General features: G+C 40.2%; 1 protein-coding gene across 2 annotated transcripts; it reads left to right on the forward strand.

Annotated features, from left to right (window-relative positions):
- Positions 1-3,312: 3,312 nt before the first annotated feature.
- Eef1e1 (eukaryotic translation elongation factor 1 epsilon 1) lies at positions 3,313-18,295 on the forward strand. 2 transcript variants are annotated; one of them, XM_042687147.1, is made up of 5 exons: positions 3,353-3,439; positions 6,532-6,626; positions 7,156-7,356; positions 8,636-8,731; positions 17,662-18,295. In XM_042687147.1, exons 2-5 carry the CDS (start codon positions 6,597-6,599, stop codon positions 17,800-17,802), a joined length of 468 nt encoding a protein of 155 aa, XP_042543081.1. In that variant the 5' UTR covers positions 3,353-3,439; positions 6,532-6,596; the 3' UTR covers positions 17,803-18,295. The 2 variants fall into 2 exon arrangements, with proteins under 2 accessions (XP_042543080.1, XP_042543081.1); XM_042687146.1 differs by lacking the exon at positions 6,532-6,626 and having other exon boundaries at positions 3,313-3,439; positions 17,662-18,292.
- Positions 18,296-26,993: the final 8,698 nt, after the last annotated feature.

Genomic DNA, 26,993 nt, shown 5'->3' on the forward strand with positions numbered 1-26,993 from the left:
TTTCACAAGGTTGATACTCTATCACTTGAACCTTGATTCCAGTTCTGGCCTTTGACTGGTTAATTGGAGATTGGAGTATCTTGATTTGTCTGCTTAGCCTAGCTCCAAACTTCAGTCCTCAGATATCAGCCTCCTTCGTAGCTAAGATTATAGGTATGAGACTCCAATATCTAGCTTAATTAAATACTTTTCATAATTCTGTACAATATATGTATCTTCCTCCCACATCAATTAAGAAAATAACTAGTTACGAAAGTCTGTTTCTATCCCTGTTCTCTACATACTGTTTCCTTCAGCACAGGTAATCTGCTTTCTTTTGATTGAAAATAAAAATAAACGTGTCTTTATATTTGCACCACCCTTGACTCTATTAGATGAATAATTGCCTGCACTAAATACTTTCTTTGCTTTCTTTCTTTTACTGAACAATATATCCTGGAGATCATTCTGGACCACTATGCAGGGATGTTTCTTATTCCTTTCTGGAGTTACATAGCCTTCCATGGAATGAAGGTACCAAGGGTTTTCAATCCTTTATTAAGGAATATTTGAACATTTACAGTTTTTGTTATCATAAACAGGAGAGTATACACTAGCTTTACATGCACATCTTTTTTTTATATTTTCTAGGTTTGAATGGAGAGTAGGATTTCTAGACTAAAGGGTAAACATGTACTTAATATTGCTAGACATAACCCAACTCCCCTCATAGGAACTGCAACATTTTTCCTTACCTGAAATGTATGAGAGCACAGTTGTTTTCTTCATAGTAGTGTACCTGAGTATGTTGTCGTAATTCTGGATTATTGTCAAGAATTTGATAACTGAGAAATTGTATAGGTTGGGTCATAATTTGCATGTCTGAGTAAGTTTGGCAATCTTTTTAAAATAGCTTTGAGGGTCACTTGTGTCACTTTTTTGTGAAATTTATTCCATATTTCGGTATACTTTTTGCCAGTCCTGGGGCTTGAATTCAGGGCCTGGGTACTCTCCCCGATCTTTTTTTGCTCAAGGCTAACATTCTACTACTTGAGCCCCAGTGCCTCTTCCAGGTTTTTCTGTTTATGTGGTACTAAGGAATCGGACCCAGGGCTTTATGCATACTAGGCAAACACTCTACCCCTAAGCCACCTTACCAGCCATCTGTATAGTTTCTATATAGTTGGTCTGGTGTTTTTATTCTTTTCTTTTAAAAGTCCATTCACAATGTCATAAGTTGTAAAGAATACCAAGTTCTCATCTACATTTTTACTTGGAGTAGAACTTTATTTTAGCCATTCAAAAACTTTGTTTGCCTCCAGTTAAAAGTGCCTTTATTTTTATTTTATGTTATTTTTGTACTGGGTACTAAGGCTTGAATTTAGGATCTTACGTTTGCTGTGCAGGTTGTCTATCACTTGAGTCATGACCATCCCTTTTTGGCTCTATTTTTCAGATAGGAGATCCTGGTTTTTTCCCAGGGCCAGCCCCAAACTGTGATCCTCCTACATTTGGCCTCCTGAATACCGAGGATCACAGTCATATCACCATGTAGGACTTGCTGATTAGGATAGAGATTTCACTAACAGATGCCCAATCCTCAATTCCCAATCCCTGTGCCTCATGCCCCCTCCCCAGCTGACCTCAAATCATGATCCTCCTTATCCCTGTCTCCCAAGTAGTTGCGGTTACAGGTGTGAACCACTGTTCCTGGACTATAACAATGTCTCAATACCTAAAAGTTCTTTCTCTACCCATTAGAATTTATTACTGTGCTACATAATTGGTATTGTTTGCTTATACATTTCTTTTATTATTATTACTGTTATACCCAGGTCACAGGACCCCCCACCAAGAAGACCACCGAGAGTCAGACTCTACAGCTATTTTAAGGTTTTACTTAAACGGGCTGCAGCTCGGGCCTTGTCCTACACTCCGACACAGCAGAGCCTAGGAGGAGAGCCCCAAGCTAAAGATTTGCAGGGGTTATAAAGGCACACAACAAACCAGGTGTTTGGATTACCACCACGTGTTGCTGGGCTAGACAGAATTTCTTAGGTTTAGTTTAAACAAGCAACAAGTGGTCACTGCCTCAAAACTTTAACCCTTCAATTACTTCTTCACTTTAGCTCTCTTTGGGTTCCTTTGTAAATCTTTGTCTAGATTTTAACTTCATTTGCATTTTATTAATGTAACTATTTCATAAATTTCCATCTGCAACTATAAAATATATTTAAATATTTTTTGACAGTCCTGACACTTGAACTCAAGGATAGCACTTTACCATTTAAGTCAGTGCTCCACTTCTGGCTTTTCTGGTGGTTAATGGAGGTAAGAGACTCAGACTTTCCTGCCCCAGCTGGCTTCCAATGGCAAGCCTCAGATCTCAGCCTCCTGAGTAGCTAGGATTACAGGTGTGAGCCACCAGCACCCAGCAACTGTAACTTATAGATCCTGCAGTTTCACCCCAAATTTTCTTCTTTAAACCGAGTTATTTATTTTTACATTCTTGAGATTTTTCTAAGCCCTTAAATTTGTTTTTGTTGTTGTTCGCCATACTGGAGTTCAACATCAAAACATTGTGTTTTCTGGGCAAATGCTCTACCATTTGAGCTATGCCTCCAAGTCATATTTTTGTTTCTTAGATTTTTTTTCTCTTCGTGCTCTAAGATACAATTTTCACAAATGTTCCACGTGCTATTGAAAGCTGACCAAGGCCCCTAAACTATATCAAAACCTAATTCTTAAAATATGTGATTCAATCTTGTGAGGAAAAAGGCCCGGTGCAGATGTGACATTTAAGAAATACATTTCCAAATTACCATCATATCACAATTTAAAGGCTCCACAAAATACACCACATGTTAGAAATTCTAAGGGATTGAGAACTCTTCAGTGTTCAGTCTGTTTGAATTCACAGAACCCAGATGCCTGAGCCACACTAGGTGAAATTTCTCTTCTCATTATAAAGTCTCAGCCTGCCAAATAAGTGAACAAGTTAAACTGTCAACCAATCTGCTGTGGGAAAGTTTGCAAAAGCAGGGCGCTGGTGGCTCACACCTGTAATCCTAGCACTCAGAAGGCTGAGAGCTGAGGACGGAGGTTCAAAGCCAGCCCGGGCAGGAGAGCCTTTGAGACTCTAATCCTCCAATTAGCAGTGGAACTCTGACGTCACCGCTCCACCTGTCCCACTTCCTCCTCAGGCCCCGCCCCTTCCTCTGACCCCGCCTCTGGCGCGCAGGCTCCGCCCGTCACGCCTCTCTCCGTTCAGCCAATCACAGCCGGCGTTTGCGGAGGTTGGGCTTCTCTCTCCGCCAATGCAGGAAGTCTTGGCAGCCTCTGTCCCGCCCCTGTCAGCATCTGGGACCGGAAGATGGCGGCGGCCGCGGAATTGAAGCTGCTGGAGAAGTCCCTGGGGCTGAGTAAGGAGAATAAATACAGCGCCCAGGGCGAGCGGCAGGTGAGAAGCAGAGGCGGCACGGAGGGCAGCCAGTGGTCTGGAGTGGGGTCTGTGGAGCCCAGGCGGCGCGGCCCGGCTGGCGGGGCCCCGGCCCCCGCGTGTGGGCGCCACGCTGCGGTGGCGCCTTCCCCGCCTTCCCCGCCACGCTGGCCCGGACCGGGAAGGAGCCCCGCAGGTCGGGGTCCCCCGGATCGTCCGGTGATCCGTCAGCGTCCTGTTCTGGACAAGCCCCCCGCAGACCCCGCGCCCGCCTGGGGTACAGTGCTCACCGCCGGCGCTGCGTGAACGCCCGGCCCGGCTCCCGGGTGCTGGGCTCGGCCCTGGGCCCGGGGGCCTCGGCGGGGACACAGGGGACACCCCCCCCCCCCGGGAAGCCCACCTTCCGGTGGACCCCGTGGCATCGAATTGAATTACAATAGGAAAGAGTGTGGTCCAAGGTGGCGGGATGGGTTGTAGGCTAAACCCGGGGCGTTCTGGACAGGGCTTTCTGGGGCCGTGTGATACCCAGCGCGGGGTGCATTGTGCGGAGAATGAGGGAGTGAAACGGGTAAGGACTAAGCACCCAGAGGCATGGAAGAACGTTTAGAAAAATCTATGGAAGAAAGCAAATGGTTGTAGGACGACTACCTTGCCCTGTGAAAGGAGAATGGAAGGCCTCGATGGAAATAAAATCAAATCACGTGCCTTCCATCTCGGCAACTAATTGCCAGCTAGAAAAATATATGAGCGAGAAGCTGTACACACACACACACACACACGTCCTAGGTCTTAAGACATAAGCTATTTCCCAGGAAAACCAGACCGATGGGCTCACTGTATCCTAGGAAAAAAATAGCCATTTTAAATGTTTCAGAATGAAGCAGTTTCACCTCTGACCCAATCCAGTTGTAGAAATTTTAACCGACCAAAGCCAATAATTTTTATTGATTTTTATTTTTGCCAGTCCTGGGGCTCAAAACTCAGGCCGTGGACACTATGCCTGAGCTTCTTTTGCTCAGGGCTAGCTAGCACTGTACCACTTGAGCCACAGCACCACTTCTGGCTTTTTCTTTTATGTGGTACTGAGGAATCGAACCCAGGTCTTCATGCATACTAGGCAGGCACTCTACCACTAAGCCACATTCCCAGCTTTCCAACAGTCTTTAACCGTGTCCACACTCCTACCATAGGATAAAAATATAATGGCCTAGTCTTTGAACCCACTTGGGCTTGAGTTTCCCTCTTGTCCCTCTGTTGTGAGAGCTGTATTGTAACCTCCCAATAAAATTTGCTTGCCTGCTTCTTTGCTGTTCGTTGAGTCTGGGATCAGTCATTTCAACTCAGTCTAGCTGACATTGTTTCAGTATTAGGTTTTTCGGGGGTTTTGGAGTTTTTTGTTTTGTTTTGGTGACTTTTAAGTTTTTGGCATTTTTTTCTTTATTTAGTCCATGTTAAAATCCTGTTCTGAGCAGTTGCCAGTGGCTCATGCTTGTAATCCTAGCTACTCCAGAGGCCGAGATCATAGGGTTGCCATTCAAAGCCAGCCCAGGCAGCAAAGTCCCAGGAAATTATTATGTCCAATTAACTACCAAAAAAGCCAGAAGTGAAGCTGTAGCTCAACTAGTAGAGTGCTGACCTGTCCAAAGACAGCACACAATTCCTTAGTTCAAGCCCGGAAAAACCAGCACAAAATAGTATTATGAGTTTTACACATAAGATGACTCAAAGCCTGAAAAATGACTTGTCTAAGATATGCCCTCTTATGCATGAAGCCCAGATGGCTTGCTTGTGCTTTTTCCAGTGTTCTGGTGTTTCTTTCTTACCTGACACCACTCTCTGCTTTAGATTATTACTATTTTTAGGACACACTGCAAGATTTGGCTATTATCTAATATGAGAAACAGTCATTAATAGAGTGGGTAGAAAAGGTGTAGGGTTGAGGGCCGTGAAAGATGTATAAAACCAATGAATTATTGTAAAATTGGGGGTAATAGGTAAACTAACATAGGAGTGGGACAATGGAAGATTAACCCAAGTTCTAGTATGAAGCCCAACGCTGAGATTTGGGAATTCAGAATGTGGTATTTGTGGGTTTTTTTTTTAATGATAATTACTTAGCTGTTGTTGGTTTTTATTTTGTTCTGTTTTGTTTTGTTAAAACTGGGGCTTAAACTCAGGGCCTCATGTTCTCCCTTAACCTTTTCCCTCAAGTTTGGGGCTCTACCACTTGACCCATGCCTCCACTTTCAGGTTTTTTTGTTGTTATTGTAGTTGTTAATTGGAGATGATCTAAAGGATATGTCTGCCAGGGCTGGCTTCCAACCATGATCCTTAGGTCTCAGCATCCTAGGTAGCTAGGATTATGGATGTGAGCCATCTACTCAGCAAGAGTATTTTTGTTCGTTTTTGTTTTAATTAAGAGATTTTAGTGCTTGGCTGATGAGTTTCTGTTTGAATGGGTATAGGGATCAGTGCACTCATCCAGTGCTGGAAGAATGATTTCTTCAATTATGATGCATCAGCTGGGCACTGGTGGCTTGTACCTGTAATCCTAGCTACTCAGGAGGCTGAGATCTGAGCACCATGGTTTCAAGCCAGCCCAGGCAGGAAAGTCTGTGAGACTTAATTCCCAGTAAATTACTCAATAAACAAACAAAATAAATAAATAAAATTATGACATATCAACATGTTGGATTGTTACAGTGTAGTTATTAAAAGTGATGACTGAGCCAGGCTTGGTAGGACATACCTGTAATCTCAGTTATTCTCAACTATTCAGAATTACTAGGACTAGCTGAATTTGAAGTCTCTTAGTTGAAACTCCATGTCAAAAACAAAAAGGTAGGAGGTATAGCTCAAGTGGTAGAGCTTTGCTGACAAGTCCCAGGCCTTAGGGTAGAAGCCCCAATACCCATAAAAAAGTGATAACTTTGAAGACCATAGAACCCAAAGATTGATATGAAATAATAGTATGACTCCTTACAGTGAAGCATCTATGTAGGTCTGGCCAGTGAGTTGTGTGAAGAAGTGACATATTCCACTTCCACACAGGAACATTGGATAGCTGGTACAGATAACTCTAGTAGCCTAAGTCCTGCTCTGGTATTATGCAGGCCCTTCATGAAGAGCTGCCCCAAGATGGAAGAAACCAGCCGGAATTTCTGGGCCACCTCTCCAGATGGTCTCCCCAAACATCAGCAAACTTTCAGTAAGAAATAAACTTTTATCAGATGGGGAATGTGGCTCAGGGGTAGAGTACTTGCTTAGCATGCACGAGACCTTGTGTTCCATCCCCAGTACCACCAAAAAAAAAAAAGATGTGGAGGAGAAGAAATTTAACTGTACTAAGCCACGATTCCGGACTCAAACTCATGATCCTTCCACTTCAGCCTTGTGAGTGCTGGTATTACAGGAATTCACCACCATGCCTGGCTTGGAATTAATACAGTATTAGGATTTCCATTTTTTTCATATGGTACATACATAGTTATAAACAGCATAGCTATAAATATAGCTGTAAATGGCAGTAAAATTACCATTATTGTAATCAAGCAATCTGTTACCAAATTGTAAAATATATAGCCGCTATTTTTATTTACTTTCATTTGTATGTAATTTAGTGTTTAGTGTAAAAAACTATAGTATTTGAAAGTACAGTTTAGGAATATGACTAAGTGCACTGTCATGGTGGCTTTTATTTTTTGTAATTCATATGGAGAATTTTTTTTCCTTTTAAGATTCCAGTTCTTCAAACAAACAATGGTCCAAGTCTAACAGGATTGACCACTATAGCAACTCACCTAGTCAAGCAAGCCAACAAAGAGTATTTGCTGGGGAGTACTGCAGAAGAAAAAGCAGTAGTTCAGCAGTGGTTAGAATACAGAGTCACTCGTGTGGATGGACATTCCAATAAAGAAGATATCCACAGTCTGTTAAAGGTATCATGATTGTCTTTATAGAGTGGAATGCACAAACTAATAAGCAGTCTTCTCTTTAGGTTCTGTTCCTACTTCGGTTGGTTATCTGTACTGTTCCATTCTGCTTTTTTCTACACTTCTGCAGATCTCAGCTCAGATACCTCTGCTCTCGGCCACATGTAGTTCCTTGTTCTGTTTGCAGTTAGTGTCCTGTGTCCTTCCTTCCAATACTTGTTATCCTTAGTTTTGTATGAGTGTGTATGTGTATATGTGTATGTGTGTGTGTGAACACAAGCATGTATACATGTTGGGGCTTGAACTGGACTTTTATGCTCAGGGCTAGCACCCATTCTAGCACTAGAACCACAGCTCTACTGCTAGCTTTTTGATGATTAGAGAGAAGAGTCTCATGAACTTTCCTGCCTGGATTGGCTTTGAATCTCAGTCCTCAGATCTCAGCTTTATGAGCATAAGCATGAACTACCAGCACCTGGCTTTGTATGATTTAATTTTTTTTAATGTGATGCTTTAACATTTACTTGTCTCATACAGCAGTCCTTATTCCCTGAAGGATATAACACTTTCTCTGAGGCGAGAGGGAATCACAGTCTTTTCAGATTGTAGTATGGAAAAATTGCCTGGATTGGAGAAAGTATTCCTTTCTTCCCCTTGGGAATCATTGCTTTAAATAAATGTGGTACAGAAAGATCCCTAGAATTCTGTTAAGAGATGGAAATTGTTTATTATATAATATGTATTGTCACATGCAATAATTATATATTTCTATTTTTAAGTCTCTAACAGGAACATGATTTAAATAAAAAAAAACTGGACTCTGAAATAATCAGATAGTACTTTCTAATATTTTCTTTTTCCTTAAAATGACGATAATGGTTAGTCTTTAATGAAATGGTTGGCATACTATTTTTTTGGGGGGTGGGAGTCCAGTCGTGGGGCCTGAACTCTGGGCCTGGGCACTATCCCTCAGCTCTTCAGCTCAAGGCTAGCACTCTACCACTTGAGCCACAGCGCCACTTCCGGCTTTTTTCTTTTTGCTTATATGAAGCTGAGGAATCGAACCCAGGGCCTCAGGCATGCAAGGCAAGCGCTCTACCACTGAGCCACTTTCCCAGCCTCAGGTTGGCATACTATTTATGACTTTTTTTGTCTATTAATATCAAAAATTAGATTTGCTAAATTAAACATTCATATTTGCTTTCTGATAGCCTAAATATTTCAAGTCATGATATGGTAGTTTGTCATTGCTTTTTTCCTAATTAATATTTTACTCTTTTTGTAGGATCTTAATTCATATCTTGAAGATAAAGTCTACATTACAGGAAATAATTTCACCTTAGCAGATATCCTATTGTATTATGGACTTCATCGCTTTATAGTAAGTATTTGAATCATTTTTGGCTTTTGTTTTTAGGTTTTTTGTTTTTCATTTCTATTGAGCTTAAATCAGGTATGTATTTTCAGTTTACAAAAAAAAAAAATGAAAGGACTTCTTTGGGACAAGGTCCTTTATGCAGAAATACTTTGTATGGATCCATTGGGCAGAGATGCTTCCTCTTCCTTGAACTACTGGTTTCTTGATTCCTTCAACAACTGTGACTTCTTTAACCTTCCTTGACTTTACTAATCCCACTCCACCTCCAGGTCTTGATTTCAGCAACCTATCTTCTCTGTACTCTTTTTCTCTTAGCTGTTTTAACTCCTTTTTTCTTAATCATATCTGAGGTAATTTGACTACCTTTATACTTCCTTCTCCATCTAAGGGGGACCATTGCTAACTTCATCTCCATCCTATTGGCTTCTTTACTGTACTGTGCAGTAGTCACCCTTCCCTATAATTTCCCAGCTCTTGATCAGTCCAAGTGAATGTCCTCATTTCTATAGCCATACCAAACTCTTGCTAGAGAAATCTCCAAACTAAAGATTGCTGCTAGTAAAAAGTTTCAGACAGGGGAGTTTGACTCTAGTGGTAGAGCACCAGCCCTGAGCAGGCAAGCCATGTGAGAATTCAGGGCGCTGTTTTCAAGCCCAAGAACTGGCAAAAAAAAAAAAAAAGGTTGACTACCTATTACAGCCAAGTTCACATACTAATTAGTCTCTCCTTCCTTCCAAGGACACTTCCATGCCTTTGTCAATTTTCCCAGGCTACATCCTATGTCCTCCTTTGTTATTCAACCAGAGCCTTCTTCCTCATTCACTAGGATATAGGTTTTCTGTTTGAATCCTCTCTTCTTGCTGCTGCTCCTACCTGTGTGCACAGCCTGATACATTAGTTTGGCCTCTTACCTCAGCCCCCCTTCATCTCCTAACCCTCTATGGGATCTTATCCCAAATTCTATTTATTTTCTTTCTCTTACCTACAATTTTGCCCTTGATCTACTTGGTCAATATCCTTACTTTAAATTTATTTACAATTATATGCTGCTCACTGTGTTCTTGGCACTGCTATTTATACCGTATAAGTGTTGACTTTTTATCCAAGAGCTAAGGACTATTATTATCTGCTGCTTTTACAGATAGGTTGCTGAGACAGAGGGAGGGCAGGTGCTTTCTTCTAGAACCGTAGCAGTTTGCTTCAAGTTTGTGCTTTCATCTTTCACCCCACGTGAAATATATCCTTTGCCACTACCAACTTTTTTCCCTGTAAGGATGTGGGGTTAACACACACACACATACACATTTTTCTGTATTTTACTCCTGATGTACTCAGTCCTCTCAACCTGATATTTCCAACTCATGGACACATCTCGCTCATGTGTTCCTTCCTGAGATCACACATGGCATTGTCCTAGTCTTTAATATTGCTGGCCACTGAACCAGTGTGTCTTACGACCATGTCTTGTCTTTCTCAGAATTAAGTACCTCCACATTCCCTATGAGTAAAATATACCTGCCCTGAAGATTCTTCTTCCAACTCCCAACTCTTTATCCTTGTTCCTGCTTTTATTTGTGAACCATATTTCCTGAGGCTTGCTGACTACTGAACTTTCCCTGCATAGCAGCCTTGCGTTTCTCTGCTCTTTTATATCCTGGTTTTAGTCATCTTTCTACCAAATTCATTTGTATTTCTTAAGTGTCTCTGGCATTGATTCCTTGGCTGAAGCCCTGTCAGCCTTCCAAGTGCTCCTTTCTTTTTAAATCTCCCAATTATATATACTGCTTTAGTCGCAGATTGTGGCAATTTGTATTTGAAACATTGTCCACTGCCATAATTCCTGGCACATTATATGGTAGGTCCTCCATAACATTGAACAAATTTTAACGTGTGTGTGTGTGTGTGTGTGTGTGTGTGTGTGTGCGTGTGCGTGTGTGCGCGCGCGCGCGCGCGCGCGCGCGCGCGCGTGTGCTTGCGTGCGCACCAGTCCTGGGACTTGAACTCGGGCTGGGTCCTCTCCCTGAGCTCTTTTGCTCAAGGCTAACACTCTACTACTTTGAGCCACAGCTCTACTTCCAGTTTTCTGGTAGTTAATTACAGATAAGAGTCTCCCAAGGGCTTTTCTGCCTGGGCTGTCTTCAAACTGTAATCCTTAGATAGCAGCTGCCTGAGTAGCTAGATTACAGATGTGAGCCATTGACACCTGGCACATGTGTGTATATTATAAAGAGTTTTATATGTACTTTCTCATTGTACCTTATAACAATGAAGGTGATAGTATTAGTGTTGTTGCTCTCTTTTTACAGAGAAGGAAATCCTTAGGAATGTTGAGTATGTTATACAAAGGCACAGATCTTAGGTTTTATGAGGTCTAAGACCCACCAGAGCCTTTGACTTAGTGTCTTGATGTGGGGAGAAGCCCTTGTAAACTGTACGCCTCTGCAATGATGTATGTATGATGTGGTTACGTTCTGCCCTCCACATCTTCAGGTTCCATATATGTACATTCAACCAATCACAAACTAAAAAACAGAACATTGTTTCTGTTCTGAACTTATGCAGACTTTTTTCTTATTATTCTCTAAACAACACAATGTTTCAACTACTTCTATAGCACTTATATTGTTTTAGGTGTTAAAATCTAGAGACAAATATACAGGTATTATGCAGATGCTGTACTATTTTATACAAAGAACTTCAGCGTCTGCAGACCTCTGTATCCACAGGGGCTTTGAGAAGTTTCCTGGAACCTCATAGGCACCAATATATTGTTGAGTCCCACTACTCAAGCCATCATCCCTTAATTTGGAATTACTTGACTTTACTAAGAACATTCCTCAAAGATCCCTAAGTGAATGTGTTAATTTCTCTTAACAGTAGTGTAATGGCCTCATTTATTGAGAGCCTACCACGTATGCTTGAGGAACACAAGAATTAAACAACTATTTTCAAGGAAGTATTCATCTCAGAATCAACTGTCTTATGAAAAACTGAAATCTAGAACTCATTTCTAGTCCAAGTATAATTTGATTACTTGGTGAATCATCATAGAAAACGGCCATGACTACTCAAGGGAGTTTTCATAGTTTCAGAAAGCTTATGCCTTACCTATAAGTAATAACTATATGATTTCTCATTCAATACAACTTTTGGCTACGAAAGAACACCTATTAATCATTTTACTATGATAGGAGTGGCATGATATGAAAGCTTCTATACTTACAAGGAATGACTCCATTTAAAATAAATAAAGGGAAGATCATGATGTCATGTTTCTTGTGTCTTTCCTACTTCTCAGCACAGGAGCTTGTACATGTTTATTGTGATTTACCACACTTAACTTTCTTTATCTAATTGCAATTCCTATCTTAGGTTGTGTATATGTAGTAAAAGTGTAATTTTCTATTACAATCTCAATATGATTAAATCAAAATAATTTTATTTAGTGTGAAGAAAATATTATTAGAACTGAAATACATTGATCACACTAGCTTCTTTTTATTCCAGTCTAGGTTCAATGTTTTAGTAGCTTGTTGAATTTAGAATGATGATGTAATCCAGCTTACCTCATTTCAAAACCCAAAAAGCCTCCAAGGTAAAGAGGATTTGCTGTTAAGATATCTAAGCTCGTCTCTCCTGGTGGCAAACCTATGGTCTTTGAGTGTGGAAGGGCCTATGAATTGACTTGAGCAAAGCTATGCTGCTGTGATTATGGCTACCTTCCCAAGGAGAACAAGAGCAGTTTATGTCTGAACAGCAACAAACTTGTTTGGCTTTTCTTTTTTGCCAGTCATAGGGCTTGAACTCAGGGCCTGGGTGCTGTTCTTGATCTTTTGCTCAAGCTTAGCACTCTATTACTTTGAGCCACAACCTTACTTGTGGTTTTCTGGTAGCCACTTGGAGATTAGAGTCTCAGGGGCTTTCCTTGCCTGGCTGGCTTTGAACTGTAGTCCTCAGATCTCAGCCTCCTGAGTAGCTAAGATTACAGGCATGTCCCACCAGCTCCGAGCTTGATTGGCTTTTTTAAAACACATTTTTTAAGCCCATAGTTTGGCTTTATGTAATCTTCTGAAGCTTAATGTTAGGAGAAATGTGTTATGACCAACAGCAGGCTAGTGAATTTCTATCAAGACAAAGGTCCGGCTTGCAGCATCAAGTTGTTGTTAAGGATAGCATTTCTTATTAATAATATGAATGCAGCTCTTACCAACCTCCTGTATATTTATGTCTGCCCCTCTAACTGGCTTATGTAGTTGGTCATATGCTAGGGAAAGGAAAGTCAAGGAGCTGGTAACATTTGTTTATCAGCAGGGTGAACACAGTTATAGTTCCATAGTGCAAAATCTAGTCTAAGCTGCAAATTTGTTTATAATTACAAATCTTAGTGCTTAGGAAGGTATTTAGTTTCAGGCAGGTTAAAAATGTTTCCTTCAGTCTTGCAGGTTAAAATTAGGGTTGCCTGGAGAATATTCAAGACAGTGCTAAATAGAATAATAGGTAAATTACTCTGTTAATCATTCCCTGGGGCTCTTACCTTGAGTCAAAGCATCCTTCCCACCCTAGTCCAAGACAGGCAAAGAAATGAATATATAAAGACTTTTAAGAACAAGTCTCACAGACCACAATGACAGGATTGTGCTACAATATTAAATAACATGTCAGTTCAGTTGAATACAAATATACAAAAGTATGAAAAAGTCGATTACTAGGTATTAAATTCAGGTAGAGAGAAGCAAAATCCAGATTGGCCACCTGCTTGTATTCTTCAGGTTCTTTGGCAGCATATTTATTTTGCCCTCATTCATTCCTCCACTTATTTCCTCCCCGCATGGTATTTACTACTTAACTATGCAATCATGTCAGTGTACAAAACAAGCATCAGGGAACCTTCAGCTCGGCAAATAATCCTCTGTAACTCATTCCACTGTGAGCCCATTTGCAGGTATAGCTCAGATATTTAAGATCCAAACTGCCTTAATCCATTTGAGGACTATTATGTTGTGCTTTCTTTGTTACAGTCCTCGTTAGTGTGGCTGTTGATTTTAATGCCAGTGATTCACGGCTTTCTTGAGTGATTTCATCAGTAAATCGAGTCCCTCTAAACAGTCTGTGACTCAGATTATTATAGCTTTCACAAGTTATTATCAGCCTAAATACATATGTTCTAAAGTTAGCAGAGCCAGTGAAATGTGTGATTCTTTAAGAAGAAAGTGAAAGAAATGTTTGTGAACAGTCAAGAACACTGACTATAAAAAATGTCCCAAAGGCAGCCTGGTGCCACCTGGAAGGACAGCAAAGCAGTATGGCACACTGGTCTGGGTCTTGAAGTTTGTCCCTCGTCTTAGTGGAAAACTAGTGGTTCAGATATTATGTGTTATACTTTGAGGTTCAAAGTAATTATAGAATGCCAGTACAAATAGAAAAGGTGGTTAGGGAGAAAGCCAGGCACCACTAGAAACACTCTGGCATGTAGACCAATAAAAACTAGGAAATGGTAAGTAGAACAATTGCATTGTGTTTCCTGTTCTAAGAAAGGAAAAGAACACATTAGCCAGCTAGAAAGGATGTTGGAAAACCCATGCTATAAATGAAATAGCCCAGAGATTCCATCAGAAATGTTCTAAAAAGTGAGAAATTTAATGAGGGGGGAATCTGGTGATTATTTTGTTTACAATAATTTTAGATATAAAATGTCTACCAAGAAGTAGCAGAGGTGCTAGGCACCAGTGGCTCACAACCTATAATTCTAGCTACTTGGGAGGCTGAGATCCAGGGATCAAGGTTCAAAGCCAGCCCGGGCAGGAAAGTCCATCAGTCCATCTCCAACTAACCACCAGATTCATTTTTTAAAAAGGCAAATAAGTAGAGCTGTAGCTCAAGTTATAGGTACTATCTTTGACTACAAAAGCTCAGGGAGAGCCCAGACCTTGAGTTCAAAGAAAAAAAAATAGAGATAACATAAGTTATCATTTTTTTAGACTCAAAGGGGAAAACTGCAAAATTGAGTATACAAGGTGGTTTAGTGATACCTGATCCTTCCAGAAAAACCTTGTAGCAAAATGGTAGCTCATGCCTGTAATCCTAGCTACTCAAGAGGCTTAGATCTGATCATCGTTCGAAGCCAGCTCAGGCAGGCAGCTCTGTGAGACTCTTATTTCCAATAAATGACTCAAAAAAGCCAGAAGTGGTGCTGTGGCTCAAGTGGTAGAGCACTCATCTTGAGCAAAAGAAGTTCAGAGACAGCACCCAGGCCACAGTTCAAGCCCCAGGACTGGCAAAAAAAAAAAAAAAAAAAAATTGCATGCATTTATATTCCCTGAAGTAGACAAATAAAAGACTGTACAATCCATCACCTAGAATAAATTTTAAAGTGTTAAGAGGTTTAAATGAAAGTGATTTTGGACTTTGCCTGTGCATATTCCGTATCTACTAGAGATTCCAAACTTGGAGAGTTTTTCTTTTGTTGTGACTGTTTTTTATAATAGACCTAGTAGCAACAAGTACTAGGACTGTTGCCAAATACTACCTGAAAGGTGGACATTAGATGTACTTTTCCCATGCCATCCATCTGTTTCACCTGTACTTACTGTTTAGAAATGCTTTATTCTTTGTATTTTAGTTCATTGTGAAAAAATAACATCCTACAGAATGGCTAGAAATTAAAGAAAAAAAAGCTATGTCAGATTTGAATATTTGTCTATTTTCAGTGCTAGAGATTGAACCTATGACCTTGCACATGACAGGAGGTCTCTCCTGAGCTATACCTCCACCCTCAAGCTTTTCAGGGGTGTAACTCAGTGGTAAAGCAACCTTGCCTAACATTTGCAAGGCATCAGGTCTTTCCCTGATGGGAAAGGTCTTTCATTTAAAGTCCTTGATTAAAAAACAAAAATTTTTTAATGGAACAAAAAGTGGTTAGAGCACTGGCCCAGCAACTGGAAAATCCTGAGTTCAAACCTTAGTTATGCACACCCCCAATAAAAGAAACCAAACATTAGGATTTTTACAAAATACTTCTCAAAATATTTTAGAATGGACACTAATAGTTTATCCACAAGTGCCAGCTATATAAGTGTATCAGGCAGGTTATCCTTTTATTTTAAACCTACTAATTGAGAATATGTTAGAAATTATGAATCTTCTTAGTTGCATCTTATACGTGGGGGAAAAAACTTTCTTCTCCTGTTTTTTACTAATACATGAGTTTTCTTTCTCTAAGTCCTTGACTCACTACTATATTACTGATTTTAAAAAAATTTAAGTAGCATCTTGCTGGGAACTAGACCTTATTTATTTTTTCAGACATGAATGGTTAGAAAAGTCCATGACTTATTTTTTTATTATTTGTTGTTCTGTTACTGGATATTACTAAACCTGAAACATTTCTATATAACAGAAATTTGAGCCAACAAATAAAAGCTCAATTCAACATTAACAAAATACTATCAACCTTTGTGTTGTTAATTTTAGTTTATATTCTGTAATAGCACATACAAAAGTGATTTATCCTTCACATTGGTTAGTTATATAACAGACTATTTCTCTGAAGACACAAGTATAAGTTTTGACAAGCTACACAGATCACTAAAAATGGGTTTGGACTACCTACTGGATAACTGCCTGCATCATTTTCTTTTTTCTTAGTATTTTCTGTGTATTAGGAAGACTTGCAGTATCTTTTAAATAAATGATGAATTAACAAGAAGATCAAGATAAGGAACTGCACAACTCATACATGGGATCTTGGCTGCCAGGTTCTGCCCTGCAGCTTTCTCTTTACCTGATAACTTTTTGACTTAGAGAAATCTGAGTCACATGCTTTATGATTTGTGGCATTCTTGTAGCTTTAAAATAAATTATAGTAAGCCTTTAGTAGATGTGATGCTACCTTCACAAAAAAATGGAGTTGAGCTTTTATCTACTCTTTCCTTCATGTGTTTATATAATAATAGTTTAAAATTAAAGAGGTCAATTGTCTTCTTGAGTGAGGTTTCCCCCCAAAATTGAATAAAAAGGTGGTAGTAGTAGTCTATATTTATATTCAAGCCACTTAGATGTAGATATACCTTGGTTAGGTATGTTAGATACTGATAACTTACCGGAGAAAGAACCAGAGCTGAGTTTTTTGGAAGCTATTCACTTCTTATCCCCTATCACCTTTCTAATGAAATAAAAAAATTCTTTGGACTTCCAAATCCTGGGTTAATACAAACTTTGCTTTTGTGGAAAATGGGTATTTCCTAGAAAACAAATCTGGTTTTGGACAGAACATAAAAAGCATTAAACAAGCTAGGCGCTGGTGGCTCGTGCCTGTAATTCTAGCTACTTAGGAGGCTGAGATCTGAGGATTGTGGTTCAAAACCAGCCCAAGCAGGAAAGGCAGTGAGACGCTTATCTCCAATAAACTACTCAAAAAACCAGAAATGGTGCTGTGGCTCAAGTTTTAGAGCACTAGCTTTGACCTGAAGAGCTGAGGGACAGCACCCAGGATCCAGAGTTCAAGCCCCATGACCGACCAAAAAAAAAAAGCATTAAACAGATGATCCAGGTACTGGTGGCTCATACCTATAATCATAGCTACTTAAGAAACTGAGAGCTGAGGATCCTGGTTCAAAGCCAGCTCAGACAAGAAATTCCAGGTGAGTCTTCAATTCATCACCCAAAAGCCAGAAATGGAGATGCTCTAGTAGTAAAGCACTATCCTTAAGGAAAAAAAGCTCAGGAACAATGCCCAGGCCCTGAGTTCAAGTCCCAGGACTGCACCATTAAACAAATGGATAATGGTTAAAACTTTTAATCCTATCTGAGTATGTTGGCTTTTGGGAACTGTTGGTGTTTGGTGTTTTAGTTTTCAATTTCTATGAAATATCTCCTGGTATTGATAGCTGTGCTTACATAGTATCTATATGTGTGTTTTTATAATCTCTACTTAGGTTGACCTGACAGTTCAAGAAAAGGAGAAATATCTTAATGTATCCCGCTGGTTTTGTCACATTCAGCATTACCCAGGCATCAGGCAACAACTGTCTAGTGTTGTCTTCATCAAGAACAGACTGTATACTAATTCCCACTAGAAGCACCCCTCATCTGAAAGATACAAAAACATTGAAAACGCTTAATGGAAAATGGATTCTGGACCTCACTACTAACATAAATTGATGAGTAGTCGTTGTCTGTTAAAGCTGGTTTAATTTTTAAAGTACAAACTGGTGTCTAAGTACTTTATTTTTCTAGTTGAAGTTTTGCAATTTTTTTATGTAGAAATTAAATTGCTATCAAAAAGTTGGTATCAAGTTACAAATTACCTTGTTTTACAGATGAGATTTATTTTAATGATAGTTGCAAATCAGTGACTTAATCCTAAAAATAGGTAATCCTTTCAGTAGGTTGAAATGTTTGGCTATTTATTAACCCCTTTCATATTTTAAACTTTATTTTCCTTTTGTGTATATCTACAGTCATTTGTTTATTAGCCGCTTCAGTAAATTATGCCAAGAATACAGAAAGGGAAGACAGATCTATTTGTTTTCAAGTATTTATGTAAATGTGATTGAAACTAGTAAATGTGATTGAAAAAAGATCTTTTGTGTGCTTCCTATTTCCTGTAGTCCTCATTCATTGGGGTGAACCTAACGACTTACCTGCCCAGGGAGAATATGATACATTCATCTTGAGTCAGTGTTCCTTTTCTGTTTTGAGGCCTGTTGGAACAACAGACTTCATGAACTCTAGGCAAAAGCTGTACCACTTAAGCCATGACCACAATCCTTTTAGTTTGTTTTCCATAGAGTTTTGTACTTTTTTCCCAGGCTAGCCTTGGTCTACAATCCTACTTCCCAAGTACCTGGGATTACAAGCATTCACCACCATGCCTGGTTTACACTTTAAATAGAAATTGTTGTAATAGGAGCTCCAGTTGTACAATTGGTTAGCACGCGGGTACTTATAAGAAATTGTTGTAATATAGGAATGATAGCCAAATAAAACAGATTGGGGGGAAAAAGTGAAGTTAAACACACTGAAATCACCATACATTCTAAGATACTGTATAAAATTCCCCATTAAATAGGAGTGAAAATATTACTGATCTTATTTTATGTACAATGAGAACTAGAAAAGTTACCTGCAAGGTGCCTAGCTCACAGAAAGTGATCAATAAAAACAGATTGTATGCAAGCTTGTAAAGCTGGGAATGTGGCTTAATGGAAGCACTGGGTTCGACTCCTCAGTACCACATAAACAGGAAAAGCCTAAGTGGCGCTGTGGCTCAAGTGGAAGAGCACTAGCCTTAAGCAGTGCCTAGGTGCTGAGGACTGAGGCAAATAAAAAGATTATAAAACCATGACCTACAATTTATTATAGTCAAGTTTTCCCTACCTGCTGTCCCTGAGATGTCAATGTACTCAACATGAAACCATTTCAGACAAGAGAAATGGTAGCAGAGCATCCTTTCACTCAGATGAATTATGAAATTACTGAAAATTTGACCCTCCAAAGACCTTATTGTTAGACCTGAAATTTTGAAACTACTACAGAAAAGAATAGGGAAAACACTAGAACTTACTAGCATAGGCTACAGTAACTCCAGGAGCCCAGCAAACAGAATCAAGGATTGACAAATGGGGTTGCATCATGCTAAAATAAAAGGCTTCTTTCTGTACAGCAAAGCATACAGTCCCAGGGCTGAAAAGACAAAATGGGAGAAAGTCTTTGCCAGCAGTGTTAGACTAATAACAAGGCTATGCAAGAAGTTTTAAAAATATTTAAAGAAAACACAACTAGCCAGGTGCTGGTGGCTCACACCTATAATCCTAGCTACTAGGAGGCTGAGATCTGAAGATTGCTGTTCAAAGCCAGCCTGAGCAGGAAAGTCCATGAGATTTTTATCTCCAATAAATCACCAGAAAAACTGGAAGTGGCACTGTGGTAGAGTGCTAGCCTTGAGCTAAAGAGCTGAGAGACAGGCCCAGAGTTCAAGCCCCACGACCAACCAAAAAAAAAAAGACAAAAAGCAAATGAACTATACGTTTTATATTGTTCCAAAGAAGAACAAATGGCCAGTAAATACAACATCCCTGGCCAGAAAGGAAATGCAAACCAGAACAGCATTGAGATTCTATCTATTCTAAAATAAGGATACAAAAACATTTTAACAAGGATATGGGAGGAGGGGAATAACCCTAATTGACTGTTGGTGGGACTATTCAACTAGAGTAACCAGTTCCTTAAAAAAATGAACAGCTAGGGCTGGGAATGTGGCTTCGTGGTAGAGTGCTAGTCTAGCATTCATGAAACCCTAGATTCAATTCCTCAGTACCACATAAACGAAAAAGCTGGAAGTGGTGCTGTGGCCCAAGTAGAGTGCTAGCCTTGAGCAAAAGAAGCTCAGGGACAGTGCCCAGGCCCTGACCAAAAAAAACACAAAACACCTGGCCAGTCACCAGTTGCTCACACTTATAATCCTGGCTGAGATCTGAGGATCAAGGTTAGAAGCCAACCCAGGCAGGAAAGTCTGTTAGACTTATCACACATACATACACACAAAAGCCTGAAGTGGAGCTGTAGCTCAAGTGGTAGAGTGAATCTTGAGCAAAAAAGCTCAGTCACAGTGCCTAGGCCCTGAGTTCAAGCCCAGGACCATCACACCAAAGGAAAAAAAATATATATATATATGTATGTATATATATATATATGTATACATATATATATGTATATATATGTAAAACCTATATTTGTTCCTATGATATAGCAATATCACTCTTGGACATTTATCTGAAGGAATGTAAATCAGGATATAGTAGACACATCTGCACATTCATGTTCACTGAAGCACTACACAATAGACAAGCTGGGAAATAGGCCAGGTGCCTAAGTAAGGTAGTTGGATAGATGACAAATTATTTCATTTGCAGGGAAATGGTAGATCTGGAAACCATCACATTAGCAAAGTAAATTTCATAGAACAGGTTTGGGAAGGGGAAAGGGAGAGTGAGTGACTAGAGGTGAAGAATGTCATCAAGATGTATATATAAAGGAACATGTTAAAATGAAACCACCTTGTACGCATTGATGCTACTTTAAAAAAAATAATCTGATTCTCCAAGCCAGGCATCAGTGGCTTACATTGTAGTCCTAGCTACTGAAGAGGCTGAGATCTAGAGGACCAACTTTCAAGGTCCAGACAGAAAAATTCACTAGATCCTCATCTCCAAATTAATCAGCAAAAAACTGGACTGGAAGTATGGCTCAGGTGGTTGCATGCCAGTTGAAAGCAAAAAAGCTAAAAAAGTATACAAGGCCCTGAGTTCACACACGCGCACATGCGCGCATGCGCACGCGCGCGCGCACATGCGCGCGCGCACACACACACACACACACACACACACACACACACACACTCACACACACACTCTAATTCCCCATTTGGTCATGGCTCAAGTGCTAGAATGCCTATACAAGGTTGAGTCCAAACCAGGTTTTCAAAGAAAAAATATCCTCATGTATTTCAAACTGCTTTTTAAAATTTAAAATATTGAAACTCACACACACAAAAAAATCACAGCATCTATGTGGGCTGTTAACTTCTGCAAAGCTATTCAACCATTTGTTTCCTGCAAACTCCCAGAAGTCTGTTTTATTGATCATTCAATGACTCCCCAAATGTTTACTTAGCACCTACTATATGCCAGACATGCCCTGTGAATTATGCAAGCACACCCAATGGTGTGTGAGCAAATTCTATGGAGTATATAAAGCATTCTTTTGAAGTAAATAAATGTAATTGGTTGCCATTACTGTGTCTGCTATACTCTGAGCTCTCTTCAGAGTGTGTTACATTACCAGATTAATTTAGGAACTATGAAGAAGAGAGACTACATGCTAACCAACACTTCACTGATACCCTCATTGGAATGTATGGGAATTGTATGACTTCACCCTGTTGTTTATTGGAGTGAACAATAGTAATTAGGACAGTCATCCTAATTAGTTGCATATCCCTATTCCACATGAAGATTTGAGGATCAGACCAAAAATTCAAATGGGAGGCTGTGTGGTACTGTAATCCCGGCACAGAGGAAACAAAGCATAAATTTGAGGCCTGGCTGGGCTATATGGTGAATGATGTCTCAGGGGGAAAAAAATTCCAAATTGGGAGGGATCAACCTTCAGCTAAGGATCTATAAATTTATTCATTAATTAGAATATATACTTGCTTTAAAACAAACAGAGCAATATCACAGGTGATCTCAGCTGGGCTCTGGTGGCTCATGCCCGCAATCCTAACTACTCAGGAGTCTTAGTGCTGAGGATTGTGGTTCAAAGCCAGCCTGGGCTGAAAAGTCTCTGTGAGACTCTTATCTCCAATTAACCACTAAAAAACCAGAAGTAGAGCTGTGGCTCAAAGTGATAGAGCACTAACCTTGAGCAAAAAAGCTCAAGGACAGCACCCAAGCCCTAAGTTCAAGCCCCATGACCAAAAAAACACACACAAAAAAATAACAAAAACCAAAAATGCAGAGCTAATTCGTGAAAGAGAGCTTTGCTAAAAGTCTCTCCAGAAGAGCTAAGCAGATACACTCTTAGGAACTCTGTTGTAATCAGTTACATGGACATCATAGCAAAAGATAAAATATACACGTGTTTGACAAGTAGTCAAATTAGAATCATTGTGAATTATAGCTTTTTCATTTGTATTTCTCACTAACATTTGACTTCATTGCTCAAAAAAAAATTCAGATGTTACGTGAACTTTAATATTAATCTAGCTTGGGCAGGGATGTGGTAGTTTAATAGATTAGAACATTTAGCTTTTTACCCCAGAGTATAATATTTCTTCTTTCTCTCCATAATTAGATAATATGCTGCTACCCGTTACCAGGGCACTAAATTTCAAATTCTCCATATACCTGAGCAGGCTGCTATATATCTGACCATCTTAATTTTAGTCTTGATTTATTGAAGCTGAAATACATTCCTAACTCTTCCTGGAGCTCTGGGTGAGTTTTATTGCAAAAGCGATGGGGAGAAAGTTACCATCATATATCTCTCACGCTGGGCAGAGCTTTTAGATACACAAGGGGCTGGATATCCCACTGTTCCGTGTCTTGTATGCTGGATTTATAACACTGTGAAGCCCAGCTCTAGGGTTACAAACAGGCATATCGGAGATGAGATGGGGAATTTGATTTTGCAATAATGATTACTTGTTGTGGAACCTGCATTCCTGCAGGCTCTGCCTTTATTCCCAATACTGCTGGTGAATAAAACTAATTCCAACTGCTACCTAATCTAGCAAAGCTCATCTTTCACTTGTAAGAGAGAGGCCAAGAAAAGGTAGATGGAAAGTTAAAGGAGAACGTGAGATGGTGGACATTTTTGCTCTTCTATCTCAGGGATCTGTGCTTCCATGAGCACATTTTAGGAATATTTTCATTTTTTTAGTGTTTGTTTCCTGAAGGGGGTGGGGGTGTGGGATGAAAGCTTTTCCAGCCCAGTGAGTTAATCTGATGGCTCATCCTTGCTGTTTCTTCCATTTCAACAAGGCTGGATCCTCAGGGCTTGCCAGTTGTATTATGGATCCTGCAGATTTGGCCTGCCGTTCCTGCTGAGTGTCATCTGTCCTCACAGTCTTGCCGTGGATCATTTTTGTCCTCCCTCACATCATCTGCTTCAGAAAGTTGTGCCTGGCAGGCCTGTCTGTCCAAGTTACAGGAGCCCTACAACTAATTTGACAAGACACAGCTCGAAACAATAAGGCTACAGGCTCTTGCTTTGACCAAGACAAGAAATGTCCAACTACTTGATTACTAAATCTGAAGCTCCTTTGGTGCAGCCCAGAAAGTAGACTGTTCATACAATCTACATAGCCCTTCCTTGACTGCCTCCATTTTTCCTGACCTTCTGCAACATTGTACAACTTATTTGAGATTTTTTTAACTCTCACGTTGGCCTCACCAGATTCCAAGTTTCTGTTTCCAGCACTTGAGTTGAGCCTTGTCATGTGGATAAAAGAATTCTAAAGGTTGGGGGCAGGGAGTAAGTGGTGGGCCATGTGTCTAACAAGTATGAGCACTTGAATTCTAAGAACAGTACATACCAAAAAAAAAAAGAACATAAAAAGAAACTACCAGACACCAGTGGCTCACACCTGAAATCCTATCTACAGGAGGCTGAGATCTGAAGATCACAATTCAAAGCCAGCCTGGGCAAGAAAGTCTGAGACTCTTATCTCCAATAAACCAGTCAGAAAAAGCTGAAAGCTACACTGTGGCCCAAGGGGTAGAGGCATAGCCTTGAGAAAAAAAAAAAAAAAGAAAGAAAGAAAAGCTCAGGGACAGAGTTCAAGCCCAGAGTTCAAGCCCCAGAACCAGCAAAAACAAAACAAAACAAAAAAAAATTTTTAAACTTTCTCTATATAGTGTCCTTTATCCACATTCTGAGAACTCTAATGGATGCTTAAAAGTTTTTAGTCAACTTTTCATTTTAACAAAATACTTGAGAAAATCAACTTTAAAAAAAAAAAAAAGCTTTACAGTTTGTCTGCGATCCTTTGCTTCATCCTTTTGCAGGGTTGAGTCCATGAACTAGTGGACCTATGGCTTTGGGGCCTGTGGTGAAGCAACAGATCATGGCAAGATCATGTGATAAAGCAAGGTGCTCACCTCAAGGCAGACAAAAAGCAGGAAAAGAGCCAATAAAAACCAAGCATTTCACAATTCCCTTCAAGGACGCTTCTTCAATGACCTGCGGCCCTCCCACCAGGCTCCTCCTCTTAAAGGTTCCACCATCTCCAACAGCTCCAAGTTGAGCACCAAGGTAAAGATGAGGGACATTCCAAATACAACTATAGCAGTGCTGAATCCTAGACATTTTTCCTATATAAACATACTTATGATAAAGTTTAATTTACATACTAGACACAGTTAATAATGTAGTAAAAATAGAACAATTATAACAAGTATAATGACTGCAATATAAAATTTCTAGATTTTTTTTTCCATTTAATATTTTCAGAATTTAGTTGACCTTGGGTAATTGATTTTTTGTTGTTGGTGGTGGTGGTGGTCATAGGGCTTGAACTCAGGACCTGGGTGCTGTCCCTGAGCATGACCCTCAGATTTCAACCTCCTGCATAGCTAGGATTACAAACATGAACCACTGGGGCTGGGAAGGTGGCTCGGTGGTGGAGTGCTTGCCTTGCATGCATGAGGCCCTGGGTTCGATTCCTCAGCACCACATAAGCAGAAAAAGCTGTAAGTGGGGCTGAGGTTCAAGTGGTAGAGCGCTAGCCTTGAGCTGAAGAGCAGAGGGACAGCGCCCAGGCCCAGAGTTCAGGCCCCATGACCAAAAAAAAAGAACAAACATGAACGACTAGCACCACGCTCAGTATACTTTCTTTTACGTAAAAAGAAAGTGGCACAGTCATTTTCTGGAGAGACATCCCACTTTTTGTTTTGTGTCAGTCCTAGGGCTTTAACTCAGTTAACTCAGTATCTAGACACTGTCTCTGAATTTCCATTGCTCAAGGCTAGCACTCTACCATTTGAGCCACAGCTCCAATTCCAGCTTTTGGGAGGGAATTTATTGGAGATAAAGGTCTCATGGACTTTCCTGCCCAGGCTGGCCTCGAATCATGATCCTCAGATCTCAGACTCCTGAAGAACCAGAATTATAGGCATGAGGCCCTGGCACCCAGCAAGACATCCTATTTCAATCATTACTTGTGATATACTTAGTAATCAAGAAAATCATTCCTTTTTGTTGTTGTTCTATTTATTTGGGGACCAGAGAGGGTAAGATCAAGTGAATTTATGTCCCTCATGGAATCCTGGCCTAAAAACAAGGGAATTTGCTCAGCATCTTTTTCTAAACAGAAACTCTCCAAGCAAATATTATGCCAAAGAAGTTTCTCTTCCCCATTTGGTTTCTTCATGTCCTTCACTCCACAGTCTCTGGAGATATCCTAATCATCAGAACTAAGTTGCTAAGCAATAATTTCCTCCTTATTGATAATATGAGGCATATCAACTAATTACATGTTGCTTCATATTTATATTTTGTGGGGAATTTGTAAACAACTTGGCTAGGTAGTTCTAGCTCCCCTCTCCTTCCCCCTCCCTTCTACCCTCCCTTTCTCCCTGGTACCACTTCTGGGATTTGGGGTGATTAATTGGAGATAAGACTCTCATGGACTTTCCTACCCCAGCTAGCTTTGAACCATGATCCTCAGATCTCAGCCTCCTGAGTAGCTAGGATTATTAGATGTGAGCCACCTCACACCTATAAGTCCTCAGCTTTTCTTTTGGTGGTTCTAGGGATTGAATTCAGGGCCTCTCACTTTCTAGGCAGGGGCTCTACCACCTGAAGATGCTTCCAGGCTCTTTTCCATTGGTGACCTTCAAGGCAATCTTGAGTTATACCCTGGCTAGCTGTGGTCTGTGACCTTCCTACTTGCACTTTACTGAATCACAGAGGATAAGCAGGCACCTAACCCTGCATCAAGCCATCATGATTCTCCTGTAGCTGGCGTAATCTGTGCAGGCCACTGGGCCTAGCCATTGGTTGAGATGGAGTCTTGCACACATTTTTATATGTCTGCTAACATCAAGCTGCAATCCCCCAATCTCAGCCTCACCAGTGATTAGGATCAGATTTGAGCTACCAGATTTCAGCCTCAAGGTTTTTAATGCAATTGCAATGGAGGGGCCCACTGAAGCTGTAGTCACTCCGGACGTTTTGCTTCTGTCATGGCTCCTCAGTTCCTCACCTATTGATACACCTCTCTGCAGGCTGTTTGAATGTCCTTACAGCATGGAATCTTGTGAGAAAATCAGAATTCCTCTTTCTCCAAGGATATTGCAGGTTTTATATGGATCCGATCATCTTTTTTTCTATAATTGTATAATTCCAGTAGATTTGCAGTTTCTTTTATTTCTCTTCTTACCATTGCTGTTCTCTTCTCAGATTTCTTTGTCAGTTCTGGAGGCAGAAAGTCTAAGGGGGAATCAATCCCTAGTCCCCAGGCTCGTGGCAGAATGAAAGTCAGCTTGGGCTGCATGGTGGCTGCTCTCTTGTCTCCGCTCATGAGTACCACTGTCGCCTGCTCTTCTGTCATTTAAGCTTATCTTTTAATGGTCATATACTAAGGAGTGAATTTAAATTGTTCTCAGTGTGCATGTAATTTGTTTATTTTAGTAGTACTGGGATTTGATCTCAGGGCCTTGAACTTTCCAGGCAGATGCTCTACTACATTTTTGCCTGGGTC

This window comes from Dipodomys spectabilis, unplaced genomic scaffold (assembly GCF_019054845.1).
Source record: "Dipodomys spectabilis isolate Male_0828 unplaced genomic scaffold, ASM1905484v1 ptg000104l, whole genome shotgun sequence".
NCBI lineage: Eukaryota > Metazoa > Chordata > Mammalia > Rodentia > Heteromyidae > Dipodomys > Dipodomys spectabilis.

What these genes read in the sequence shown, in the direction of transcription:
- Eef1e1 (XM_042687146.1), top strand. Translation starts at nt 3,353, where the DNA reads ATGGCGGCGGCCGCGGAATTGAAGCTGCTGGAGAAGTCCCTGGGGCTG. An exon ending in GCGCCCAGGGCGAGCGGCAG is followed by an intron (nt 3,440 to 7,155) that starts GTGAGAAGCAGA and finishes TTTCCTTTTAAG; the next exon opens with ATTCCAGTTCTTCAAACAAA. An exon ending in ATATCCACAGTCTGTTAAAG is followed by an intron (nt 7,357 to 8,635) that starts GTATCATGATTG and finishes CTCTTTTTGTAG; the next exon opens with GATCTTAATTCATATCTTGA.